Raw genomic sequence first — 13,220 nt, forward strand, 5'->3', positions numbered from 1 at the left:
GAGTGACGTACGTCCCTGTGCTGGTTTTTGCTCAGCCTGGTGCTTTTTAAAGGAAAGACGCAGTCTACGCTGACTTGCTTACAAAGGGCAGCGTTTTCAAATGTGGTATTTCATTGCATTTGGAATTTTCTTCCAAAATAAAATACATTATTAACATTTGCTAAAAGCTAGCTAAGAAGGTAGCATGGCAGAGAGGGATCCAAATTAAACTGACAGCAGTGAAGCAGAATCAATTTTCATGTCTGGAGCAGGGAGAACTGAAATCCCAGCTTCGATTAATTTTCTAATCTTCAACAGTAATAAGAAAGCCTGAACAGGATCAGATGTTCTTAATGGTTTTTTGGGGGTGGGATGTCAAAAATCTTCTCAAGTTGGCTAATATTTCACTTTTTTTCCCACTCTGCGATGGGATCCAGTGGTTCAAAAATAAAACTGATGAGGTTCCAGGTTCTAGACTGAGTCCATCAGTGGCATAAAGCCAGAGAGATACAGACGTAGACTCTCACAGGACACACCCTCGTCCTGTCATAATTGCTTCAGGTAGCAAAGCATTGTATTATTCAGCCTCAATCACCTCCTGGATTGGATATGGCTTTTTAAGAGCTGTTAATAATTGCCTTAAACTTTCCATTGCGGAAGATAAAAGCTAACGGTTTATTGCAATGTAATTCATCTCCAGTGCTATCAGTGGCTGAAAGAGAAAATCATAAGCGAGGAAGGCAGAAAGCAGCAGGTGAAGCTGAAAGACCTGTCGCCCATCGCCGAGCGCCTCGGGTGCACGCTGCCTCAGCTGGCCGTCGGTAGGTGATGGGACAGGGGCGAATGTCACCGCACTTTTGTCCTTTGCTGTTGTCACAAATGCATCGCCTAGCTCACATCCTTGTAGTGCAAAGCGCAACACTGAGGGGCAGACAGAACGTTTGTGCTTTGTGGATTGATGAGAGATGAGTGCAGGTGAAACCTGGCACAAACCCCTAAAGCTACAGGTACTCTGTTACTGCTCCCACCATTTGCTGAAGTATCACTGATGGTCAGGTAAATGGTAACACAGAAAAAGATGTGGCGTATTTCAAATAGGACAGAGGATGGGTTTGTCTTTGCCTGTATCTATAGATCTATTTATTATTTAAAACACTAAAATGATTATTTGCTGTCAGAGGTTATGGAACAAATGCCAGAAACATGGAAAGGCTGAAGGTGGGCAACGCAACACCTCTTTAGGAGAAGGCTAATGCATTGCAAATTTAATAAAAGAACAAAAGAAAACACACTGCAGGATATTAAAATGCCATGTATTGCTTTTGAGGTTACCCCTGGTCTGTTAGCTTCACACAAAATAACATTATTTTTTTGAGCAGTAAAGTTAAAACTTAAAATAAGATTGTTTCCAGCATCATCACCAGGCTTTGATCGACGAGAGGGCTAGCGTGTCTTGAGCGATCCACGCAGGTCCAACCCTGACCTGCCTGTTTCTCTGAACGGTCCCTCCCTGGGTAGAAGCCACTAGTAGTTTGGCGTGCTGGGCTGACGGACACAGGAAAATGGTACTTTTTAAAGAGAGGGTTGTGGTTTTGTGGTGGGGGTTTTCTGTTTTTTGGGTTTTGTTGTTTGGTTTTTTTTTGTTTTGTTTTTGTTTTTAAATAAATAGCTTTGCACTGCCAAGAGCAAAGGCTGAATAACAGGACATCTGTTAGAAAAATGATCCCTGGCTTAAACAGCCAAGAGGTGAATCCTTGTGATTCGTGACAAGGACAAACCAAACCCCATAATTAAGACAGGGACCAGGGCCAGGTGGGACGCTGGAAGATCTCTTCTATGGTTTCCAATCTGACTCTAGCATCTTCTTCCTGGTAGTGCTACAGGAGTAAAGGGAAGGTTGAGAAAAATAATGTTATTTTTCAAATAGAGATGGAAGCTCTGACAAACATTAGGATCTGGAGTAATGTTGCATCACAAAGCCTATGCTCCTGACTATCTTGTGACTTTATTTCCAGCATGGTGCCTGAGAAATGAGGGGGTGAGCTCTGTTCTTCTAGGATCTTCCAACCCAGAGCAGCTGATAGAGAACCTCGGAGCCATACAGGCAAGTGCAGGTGGTGGTGGCACCTCAACAGAAGCGGGGGGCTAGCTACTGCCCAGCTGCCTTTGGGGGTAACACCAGCATTCCTTGAGACTAGCGCCCTCCTTCTCTGAATACAGTTTTAATACTTTGTATTTTGTTTCACGCATCTTCCAGTTCTAGTTATGCACATTAATTAGGCAAACATCACCATGACTTACCCTCCTTTGTGGTGGTTACAGCTGTATCTAGCAACAAGAAGGTGGCATTGGCAGGTTTAATGTATCTGAAAAAGCAAGTGACCCGATTCCAGGACGTGTGATATAGTCTGCACCAAGTCTTCCACAAGGCACATGTCACTTGCGCCCACCTTAATTATTCTGTTGCTTTTCACAATAAGAGCTGCTTCCGATGTTCTTGCCACCAGCTCGCTTTCCACTGCAGCCAAATAATATTGTGCACATAAAGTTTAGGAGTGCTTCTGTGATTCTCTCATAGGGTAAAGATACCTTGGTAGTTTTTCCTTTAAGGGAGAAAGGTATTGGATGAAAGTTTAAATACCCGTCACACAAAAAACCAGAGGAATCATTATTTGATAAAAATCTAGATTTAAATTTGGGAAAACCATTAATGGAAGCTTGATTAAACATCAGTTTTCTTCTACCCCTAGGTCCTTCCAAAGATGACATCCCATATTGTAAACGAAATAGATAATATCCTGGGAAATAAGCCCTACAGCAAGAAGGACTACAGATCATAATGCAATGCATGAATTATCTGGACTGCATGGTTTAAAAAGTGCTCTGTACAGAAGTACAGCCCCGAGTTAATATCTGGTCATGAGAATCATTCAGCAGCTTGCTGCTCGGTGTCTACTGTCACTGGATCCTTCGAGATGTGTGCTGTTGCTACTAATCTGCAGTGAAATTTAAAAGCACAGTTTATCTCTCTTCTAACCAAGAATAATCTTGTATTTTCTTACCTTCAACTGAGTTCATTTTTACTTTACTCTTAGCACCTCATGCTTGTGCTGTGAAAAACACTTGTAAAGCAAAAAATAATTTATAACCTTCAGGTACTTGGTAATTAAAGAAGGATGTACAGATCTATTTTTTCAATGAAGAAAAGCCAGATACAACTTAAGGTTTTAATAAAACCACATTTGGGAAATCTCAACTATAAAGTTTCTTCAGGGTAACAGATAGAAGGGGCAAGCTCAAATTTTCCATTTTCTTTTTTATGCTGAATATATGCTTTAGATTTCGTTTGTAGTTGAATAAAGGATGTAAGACAGAGAATTAGTTAGAAATTAGATAGCTCAGCTCCTAACTATACAATTATTTCAGGGGTGGAGTGCTCCTGGGAAGTATTTCTGAGTACAAGCCAGAAGAGCACAGTTAGAAAACCCAAACACGCATGTCAGGTTAATAAAAACAATGGCTGTTTGCAAAATTCTAATTCTACATAAACCTTAAACCAAGAAATCCATGAAAAAATATTGGGTTCTGCATCTATAGAAACCCGCCTCTACTTCTGCCTGCTTGTAGACATAGCTAGTGCAAATTTCAATATTCATGAGCTTTTAAGGATCTAGATACTTATATATAATACATAGCTGCTGAAAAAATACCAGCAAAAATCAGGTACGTACTCCGGTGGAAGGTCACACTTGCTTTAACTTGTTCTGGAATCGGGCATAAGTAAATGCATAGTATTTTAAACAAGTAGGTTTGGTTTTGTTGGGTTTTTTTTTTTTTGTGAGCATTTCCTCCCTCTACGGGAGTCGATAGTAAGCACTTATATATTACTTTGCCCATCTCAAGAACCACGTCATCTTTTATCATGAGTTTGCTTTGTAAAACGCACCTATGATTTCAGTAAATATTTCTCACTCGTATCAAATCACGTACTTCAGGCACATACTTCCTAGGGGGTACAGCTATGTACAGTATTTGTAGGACCCTTGTATTCTAGTCCCCTTAACTCCAGGATATCTGCAGAGCGCGTGCAGCGTTCAGTGGGCCACGTGAACAGATACCAATACTTGAGTTGTCTTCTCCTGTATTTAATCCAATGAGCTATGGTATGTGTAAATGAACTTAGCTGCTGTATATCCAGAAATGCAGTCTGACTTTGACTTCTGCTTGGACACAATAAAAGCATTTTGTGCATCTAATTTTATACTTAGAGACCCTGTTACTAATAGTGAGACTGATTTTGAAACAGCAATGGTTTACGTTGAAAGTGGGTATGTATCGTTCCACAGGGAAACACTGATCTTCAGCTGTACCCAGGTCAGGCAAGGGACAATGACCCTGGGCCAGAGGAGTGGCAACAGCCAGGGAGCGAAGGTCTGGTCTGGCTGCGCATCTCGGAGAAGGTACTTCTGGAAATCAGTCTCCTAAGGCAGACATCAGTCCTATATAACATTTGGGCCTGAAAAAAACACATGAACATCCTCCTGACAGTTCACTGAAATTTCACTGCAGTTCAGTCACCAGCCTCTCCAAAACGACACTGGTCAGTCACAGCTCGCCGAGGTGGAGACCGCCGCTGGAGCACTTCTTACCTCCCTGATATTACTTCCACCACTCTGGCCACATCCCCTAACTTTGCAGTATTAGCTATGAAAATTAACTATTTACATATTTTAAAACCTGCTTCGTGGGCAGCACAAGGGTTTTGACCACTACACAGTTAACAGCTTTATTATTTTAACAGTACAGTTATTTTCCCAGTAGCAAATTAGTACCTTTTCTTACTTCTGAAGGTACAATTTAATGTTCTCTCTTCCCCTTCTCAGACACATTGGAATCCAACAACATATTAAAAAGATATTAATTCCCAATCCTTTTCTTTTTATTAATTGAAAAGGCGATGGCATTGTCCCTTACTTAGAGCAAAAGCTTAGAAGTCAGCTTGCCTAATCTCTGAGGGCAATGGGATGCCAAGCAGTAGCCCAGCTTCAGGCTAACCTTCAGCATTATACTGAAGAAACTGGCTGAGCCTGTAGTGGGGATTGCAAGGGAAAAAACAACCACCCAACCTCAAAAGCAAATAAAAATAAGAAACAACCCCCCCCAACAAACCCCCCCAGCATTTTTCTTTGAAGAAGTCCACAGAAAAGAGTAGGCTTTCTGTAGAAAAGCAGCTTTGCTGTAAAAAAAACACAAATTGAGCTTTTCTGTAGAAAACAACCCAACCAACCCACCCACCTGCTTTTGTTTCAGGCTGTCAGTGCTGCAAAGTTCTCTCTCTACAGAAAAATTCTGACACACACTATGCTCCAGGCCTCAGCAACTGTCAATACCAAAAAAACCCTAAGGTAAGATGAAAAGCTGTTAATAAAAGACTCAGCGAACTGACAGTAATAGTGGAGAAAGAAAGCACTGTTCCCTAGATGGCAGACTTCCTGGAAAATACGCCTGCTGCTTTCTGAAACGCCCGCTAGGTCAGTCCTATCCCTGCCAACGCTGACAACTAAAATGCGTATATTAGCGTTGCCTGTTCATATGTCTGAATTTAAGTACTGCGTACTTTTGGTAGGAGCTGAGCGAATCACCAGTGACCAGCAAAGCATCAACACTCAAGTCCTGTTGCTTACAGAGCTGCCAACTTGGGCTCATGTTTGATTCTGACCATTAAGCGATGTTTGTTAGAAATTTGTTTTTGGTGTGCTAAATACTTAGACTAAAATACATACAAATTATATCCTTTACAGTACGTGATAGGCCAAGGGAAGTAAAATTATGCAAGCAATATGGAAAGGCTCCTTTCAGTGGCAAATAAGCAGGCAGAAGTGATACAGAAAAATCCACATATTTTGAGGGAGAACAATCGAGTTAATTTGGAGAGTGTTAAATGACTGACCAGAAAAGTAATTTCAATGGCAGCACCACAGCGCACCAAAGCCACTGGAATTTTCATGATGTCAGCACATGAATAGTATGACCTTTACTGGGAAGCAAAGTAAAGGTAAATTATGCAGTGGAGAGTTGAGATTGAAGAGCCCCATCCAACCCCAATCCCAAAGGATGCTGAAGAGAGAAGTACTGTAATAGCAGGCACTGGGTGATTAGGTAATAGTTTTGTGCGACTGTCCTAGTTGCCTCTGTCAGAAATAGACACTACAAACTCAGCGTACTCGAAGGCAAGCCAGATACGTTGCCTCCTGCACCTCAGAACCTTCATTTTAATATATTTTAAATAAATATGAATCTTATTGAAGGAAAGATTAGCAAACTAATTTTTATTTTAAATCTGATTGTAAGCTTTCTCTTCCCTATTTAGGTTTCCACATCTGTAACGGCAAAATCTGTAACTCCTACAGTACAATTCCATTAATAGTAGAAGAGTTCAGCATTTAACGTAACAGCTGCTTCACTCAGAATGAAAAAAGCAAAAGGATTGCCTTATAAAACCACTATAAAAAGCCAGCTAAAGCATTTTCATTAAGCTGTGCCAGGAAACTGGCAGGTTGGGTTTTTTGTTTGGTTTTTTTTTGTATTTATGACTTTAGAGATAAACAAAAAAAATTAGATTCAAACCACTTCAAAAGTATTTTTCTAGGAGACTTAGTTTAGATTTTTGTCCTGACTCAAAGTTACTTAAAAATGAGGAGTATGTCCAATGAAAACACTACATATGCTGACTGGTAGAAGACTCCCCTCTTCTGGAAGCAAAAGAGTTGACAAACCTACACACACTGCTTGCCCATGAAAATACCCCCCCTTTTTTTTTTTTAATTAAGAATGGAAAAACAAGGAATTAAATGACAAAAAAAGGCTCCTTTTTATTAAAACTTTTCAAGTTACAATGATAAATGGTGGATTGTCACTTTTCATGATCAGTGAGCTTGGCTCTTACACCAGTCACCAAACTTGGAGGTGAATTCTGTTACAGGTTTTCAGTACAACCGTTTGTGCTGCCGTGTACCAGTCCCTTATGCTGTACTTGTCTGTAGTACCATCACACCTATGCAGTGCTTCAGAAAGGTCAGGTTTGGTAACTGCTCACACACCATTTCCTTTCATTGCTAAGTAAAAATATTGATTAATTCAGTTATTGAATAATACCATGTAAAGATACCAAAAGTAAATATAATTCAATTATTTTGGATTCAAACCCCCCCCCCTCAAGCAGCCACGCTATAAAAAATGTATTCTTATCCCACCCTTAAACTTTCATATGGCAGCTGAACCCTCTGACAGAAATCAATTGCTGTAGGGTCTTTTTGTCTACTTGGATCCTGTAGATAGCAGAGCAATCAGTCCAGATGAAGCACTTATAGAAAGAATATAGTTTCTGCAGGGAAAAGGTTAAGGACATATACTTGTAAAGATACCACTTCCTTTGTACAGAACATTTAGTAGAAGTTTTATGAAAAACCAGGACTGAAACGGTCTTTCTCTGTAGGAGTTTTAAAATTGCAACATCGTAACCTGAAATACAGCTTACAATCAGGGCTGTTAGCAGGACGTTGAAACATACTTAACTTCAAAATTAAGACATCCATAAAGTTCAGCCTGTTCTCTTAAAAGTAGTTACAAATACTGTCAAATACCACAGATCTTTCATTAACATATGCAGCCCCGATTGGCAGTACTTATTTACCTAAGTAACAAAAAATCGTTCTTGTGAAGTTACTGAAACTAAACAATCCTGTAACGTAAGAGCATCTGGCAACTAACACTGACGCAGTGTTTCCGTAAGAACACGAGCTGCCTCCTCATTCCACAGTTACAGCTGAAATGGCAAAGCCATAAGAATTTCTGTATGTTACCCAAGTGACATCGTTAAAACATCTTAAGTCAGACATTAAACTTTTGCATGATTGGGATGGTGGGGTTTTTTTGTAACCTCTATGTTACAGTTAAGTTGAGGTCCTACAATGAACTGCATGTATCAACGGAGTAATCTCACCACCCACATGACAAATACAGCTACTAATGACAACAAATAGGAGTAGGACTCTGGTTGTTTCAAGTGTGGTAATAAAGGATACACAGTGGGGTTGAAGTTCTTCAGCACAAAAAATGAAGCAATGATGACCAACACAAGAAAGAGAGTGTTATTGTAGAAGATGGAAAAGGTCGTTGCTTCATAATCTGCAACTTCATTTTTCTTCCACAGAATCCTAGGAACAAGTAGAGACATTATTTCAGGCATATTTAAATCAGTGCATATCCTGGCACACCCACCATTACGAAGCGATTGATACCCAGAGGTGTAGTAAACCACATACTGCTGCTCTTGTTACAGCCAGCTTCTAAAAGACAGAGTGCAGGAAGAGCTACCAGTCAACTCATTAAAGACAAACTCCTGCATATACTGTGCACTTGTACACTTACGTGACTTATGCTTGTTTTCCTACCAGGCACATCAAACCTAGCCCTTTATAAGTAAGACTTTTTGTAAGTTTGTATCTGTTAGATGCTGCCAGCATGCCTGGCAATTAGAAGGGAAGATATGGCTTTTTGCTCCAAGGAGCTGATGGTTCATGTCCTTCCATCTAGTACCTAATGGGCATCTACTCTACTAAGAACTGCTTCCTGATAGACTCATCAGGCACAGCCTGGATATTAGTATGAGCTATTCAGTTGGAAATCTGCATACTGACACATGCCAGTTACAGCCATGAGGGGCAACAAGTACAACCAGTCATTAGCAGTGCAGTCCAGCAGTTATGTGGAAATGCTATTCTGAAGGAATTTGCATGTCCTCTTAGGACAAAAGGCTGAGACACCTGGGTTTGTTCAGCCTGGAGAAGGCTGAGGGGGGATCTTATCAATGCTCATAAATATCTAACGGGTGGGTGTCAAGAGGATGGAGCCCGGACTCTCTTCAGTGGTGCCCAATGACAGGACAAGTGGCAATGGGCACAAACTGTAACACGGGAATTTCTACCCAAATATGAGGAAAAACTTCTTTACTGTGCGGGTGCCAGAGCAGGGGCACAGGCTGCCCAGAGAGGCTGTGGAGTCCCTTCCCCGGAGACATTCAAACCCTGTCTGGACATGGTCCTGTGCCCCCTGCTCTGGGTGTGCCTGCTCAGGCAGGGGGGCTGGATGAGGTGATCTCCAGAGGTCCCTTCCAACCTCTGCCGTTCTGTGATTCTGTAATTCCATCACTATGCAAAACACACTGCACTAGCCTGTCATTAAGAAAAGGAGCTTTTCTTATTTCTGAAGACATCTGTGATGCTTACTCTTCAGAGCATTATTAGAAGGCCTGTAAAATAAGTTGTTTTGCTTTGCAGATCAATGAGGAGAGGTTGCCTTATGGGACCTTACTGATAAAGGTTTCAGTGTTTGAGACCTTTCATTAATAACTTGCCTCAAAAAGCCTTTATAAATGAACAAAGAGCTGACAGCACAGCTTCTCCTTACCAGAATACAGGAAAAAAAACAATGGCCAAGCAACAGTCCTTAATATCCTACCTAGAGACTTAAAGATACCAGGCAGTATTACAACAGCGGAGAGTAAGAAGAGAACAAAGATTACCTTTCATCCTTCTCCTTACGAGACATCTTCCTATTGTCTGCCTCAGACAGCTTGCGAGTAACTTCTTTGGAAACAGCATCTTCTCTTTTCTGTGCTACTCTGCAAGAAACACCATTTAAGTTGAAAAATTAAAATAAAAAACCACGGGGTTATAGGAAGTTGTATTTACAGCAAAGAATAATACCTCGCCAAGACACTGAACAGTTTTGCCAAGTTTAACAGACAAGTAATAATGAAAATACTAAAAGTATTAGTCAGATATAGTCTGTGGCAATACCCACTGTGAATGAAGGTAGTTTTCATTATACACTTAGCTGACAAGGCTAGTCTATTCCATCATTACAAGAGAGATGACAGAAACCAATTAGTAGGTACTTCTGTGTAAAACAGTTTTTGGAGTAACATTTCAGAGATTCTTACTCATAAAAAGTGTCATAAATGCTGGTTTTGTTAAATTATTTAATAATACATTCTACTTCAAATAGCCATCAAACTTACTTGTGTTTGAGAACAAACTTGACGTTCTTATAGGCAAAAGCGACTAGATAGGTACTGATGAGCGTCATTACGCTATACAGGACCGCAGACTGAACAAGATCCATATGCCATATCCTCCAGTAAAGCCCTTAAAAGAAAAAAAAAAATAATCATTTTGAGTGGTTTCCTCTCCAAGAAAAACGTCTCCACAGGAGTCCTATGCAGCTTACTAGCTCTGTAATTCGGCACTAGCTGTGCCAGACCAACGGCAGTTCCTGCAAAATCACTTGGAGGTGTGCGAACTGCATTTAAAAAATACTTTTGAACAGAGAAATCTGCTTTGCTTTTTGGTTGAAAGGGGCCTTACGAGACCCACGTCAACCTCGGCTGAGAAGCAGCCCCGCGCAGACAGCCTGCCAGCTTCACGCCGCGCTGATGCTGACACGTCAGTGCTCGACCAGAAGCTCGTCCATCTTTACTAACCACATAACAACCACCCCGCCCGTTCTTCCAAGCGGGGCCGGCTTCGAGGCTCGATCTAACACAGCGCGGAAACAGCCAAGATAATCCCGCCTAGGGTGGGCTCAAAACCGGCCGGGGCCGGGGCAAGGCGAGCCCCAGCAGCCCGGAGACACCCGGCAGTGGGCCAGGAGCCTGAGGCGGGCTGCGGGGAGCCCCATGGCCCCCTCAGGGCCTGCCTCCCACTCAGGACCTGCCCCACTCCCAGGGCCTGCCGCCCCCTCAGGGCTAGCCGCCCCTCTCCCCTCAGGGCCTGCCACCCCTCCCCGAGCCCCCCGCCGCTCCCTCAGGGTCCCCCGCTGCTCACAGATGGGGATGGCGGAGACGATGAAGGCGTTGCCGAAGAAGAGCGCGGAGGACTTGGCGGAAAGGTTGCGGCTGAAGTCCTGCAGGAGCAGGTCCTCCTCCGACTGCTGCCGCCCGCCGGGGCCGCCCTTGGGAGCCATGGCGGGACGCGGGCCCTGCCACACTGAGCGACACCGCGACTGCTTCCGGGGCGGGGCCGTCCCGCGGCACTTCCGGTGGACGAGAAGGCGCCGCCCCTCGTGGGCACGAGGCCGTTGCAGCCGTTACGGCGGTTGCTGCTCTGCCCGCTGCAGTTGTCTGTGGCCTCTGTGGCGCGTCTCGGCCCCACCGGCCCCGAGCCCGCCCCGATGCGGCCCCGCCGAGACCGCCCGCCCCCCGCAGCGGGGCCGCCTCCGGTGCCCCGGCCCGGCCCGATGGAGGGGAGGGGAGGCGAGGCGAGGCGAGGGGAGGCGGCCGGGCTGCGTGAAAGCGGGCCCCGGTGGCTGAGGCAAGTGAGTACCCCGCGGGGCCGCCGGAGGACGGGCTCCCCCCGGGGCCGCCGCCGCGGCGGCTGGAGCTGTAACGGTTGGCTTGAGGAAGGCGCGAAGCACCGTGGGGAACCGGCGTGTGTCCTTCGTCCTTCTCTGGGGAAAAACCCAAGCTCCAGCTCCCATAGAATTGCTCTAATTGTTGGCACATTGTTCTTTTGTAATACATTCAAGCCTAGTTATGCTCTAAAGAACGTTTCTTCATAGTTTTAATTTTCAGAAGTGTTCCGTAATCTCTCCCCCGCACACACCGGCTTGGGAAGCCATAGAAAGTGGTCGGCACGGCTTGCTTTTAACGGTCCGCCTGTGGTTTGTGATAATAACGTGGGAGCCCGCAGAAAGTTGGGGGATTAGCAGTAGTGTCTCGCTTGGAAGTGCGGAGGGCTTGTCGTTGTGGTATAGCTTTAGGGATGTCCTGATGGACCGGGGTGACTGCAGCGCGCCTTGTCTCCTGGGGCAGCGCTTTTCCCGTAATATTTGTAATGCTTTTTAGGAATCTTTATTTAACGGAGTATGTATCTTCTTAAAATTTAATTGAAGTAATTTTTCCACCTATTTCCCCATAGTTACTAATATCCTTCGCAGGCAAGAAAAGACATGAGGCACACACAATATGCTAGCTGGAAATGAATTTAAAATTATACCATCAAGAATTATAATTTATTATGATGGAGTTTTATAAAACATTTAAGTGCTTTGACCTTGTAATAAATTTCCAAGACCAAAATAAGAGTGGATTTTTGTGATTCAAAGTATTGAACATAGTGTGCTAACAGGATGACATTGTTAATGTCACATTATCTACAGGCAACAATGGGAGTTACGCCTCTCCTAGAGAGACCTTTCTTCTCAGCTTGGAAATACGTCTACAGCAGGGATTCCCGAGCTGAGTTAGCCGACGCATCAGCCGATCAGATGACATGCAGGAGCTCTGAGTACCAGCACAAACACCTGTGAGTACCGTCCGATCGCAGTGGTGGCAGCTGTGCCTGTGTGCAGAAGGCAGGCCTGCAGCTCCCCACCTGCCATGGCCGGAGACCAGCCTTCTCCCCTCATCCACCCTGTGCTCCTCATCACGTGGGCAGTGGTACCTGCCTGTGGTCAAGAATAACACCACAGGGCACATACCGGCGGGGGGGAATTCCATTCTTGGAAACGTCTGTCCTACAGGATTCGTAATCAGCAGGTGGTGTGTGTCCCTCTGTACCTGCAGTTAACTGGCATGCATGGCTTTCCTCTGCCTAGATATTAACTTAGGTGTTTTCCTTCATAGATGCTTTTAATGCTGGTGAGCGGTTGGTGATGGCTTCCACACCTAAGCAGATTATAACATTATTTGAGGTGTATTTTCTCCATTTCTAAATATTTCTGTGGCTGCCTTAAAATGGAAAAGAAAAAAAAAAAACCAAACTAATACGGAACTTGTCTTTTTTAATTAAATAATTTTCTCTGTGGCAATTATTGAGATCATCAGAGATGCTTTAGTGGATTGTTGTCTTAAGATCTTTACGCATCTAAAGATGCATGCATATATTTCACTGGGCTTGCAAAATTGCCTGACTTTCACTGATTCGTTTCTTTTTATGAGTATCTGTTACGTGAAACATGTGGATGCCTCTTCCTTCTAATGTCTCTCTTCCTTATGCCCTGTGTCCCTGGGTTATATTAACCTGTTCTGAAGTGGCTTCAGCAGTTTCGGGCTTCCACTGGTGGGAAGTGCTGTTTGCCCACAAGATGGCATTCTGCGATCTGTGCTGAGGATGGTACTCCAACAGGAGTGGAGATGAGTCTTGGTTTCTTTGTATAAGACATTGAAGTTAAATATGTAG

The 13,220-nt window shown here is 43.6% G+C and overlaps 3 protein-coding genes across 8 annotated transcripts in view; 2 read left to right on the forward strand and 1 right to left on the reverse strand.

Moving 5' to 3' along the window:
• Window positions 1-4,235, forward strand: part of KCNAB1 (potassium voltage-gated channel subfamily A regulatory beta subunit 1) — a 75,919-nt gene extending 71,684 nt beyond the window's left edge. For all 3 annotated transcript variants that reach the window (XM_064457863.1, XM_064457864.1, XM_064457865.1), the window contains exons 12-14: window positions 680-800; window positions 1,995-2,083; window positions 2,730-4,235. In XM_064457863.1, coding sequence (XP_064313933.1) covers window positions 680-800; window positions 1,995-2,083; window positions 2,730-2,819 — 300 coding nt within the window. In that variant the 3' untranslated portion in view covers window positions 2,820-4,235. The remainder of the gene's footprint in view (window positions 1-679; window positions 801-1,994; window positions 2,084-2,729) is intronic.
• A 2,591-nt stretch (window positions 4,236-6,826) lies between these two features.
• Window positions 6,827-11,055, reverse strand: SSR3 (signal sequence receptor subunit 3). Its single transcript, XM_064457866.1, has 5 exons — window positions 10,866-11,055; window positions 10,061-10,187; window positions 9,563-9,661; window positions 8,064-8,195; window positions 6,827-7,363 (listed from the first exon to the last, which is right to left on the reverse strand). Exons 1-5 carry the CDS (start codon window positions 11,002-11,004, stop codon window positions 7,297-7,299), a joined length of 564 nt encoding a protein of 187 aa, XP_064313936.1. The 5' UTR covers window positions 11,005-11,055; the 3' UTR covers window positions 6,827-7,296.
• Window positions 11,056-11,078: 23 nt separating this feature from the next.
• The window catches only part of TIPARP (TCDD inducible poly(ADP-ribose) polymerase), a 42,325-nt gene continuing 40,183 nt past the window's right edge, over window positions 11,079-13,220 (forward strand). For 2 of the 4 annotated variants that reach the window (XM_064457856.1, XM_064457858.1), the window contains exons 1-2: window positions 11,079-11,355; window positions 12,199-12,344. The gene's annotated coding sequence lies outside the window, so the exon portion shown is untranslated. The other 2 variants (XM_064457857.1, XM_064457859.1) reach the window with 2 other exon arrangements.

The sequence above is a fragment of the Phalacrocorax carbo genome, chromosome 7 (genome assembly GCF_963921805.1).
Source record: "Phalacrocorax carbo chromosome 7, bPhaCar2.1, whole genome shotgun sequence".
Taxonomy (NCBI): Eukaryota; Metazoa; Chordata; class Aves; order Suliformes; family Phalacrocoracidae; genus Phalacrocorax; species Phalacrocorax carbo.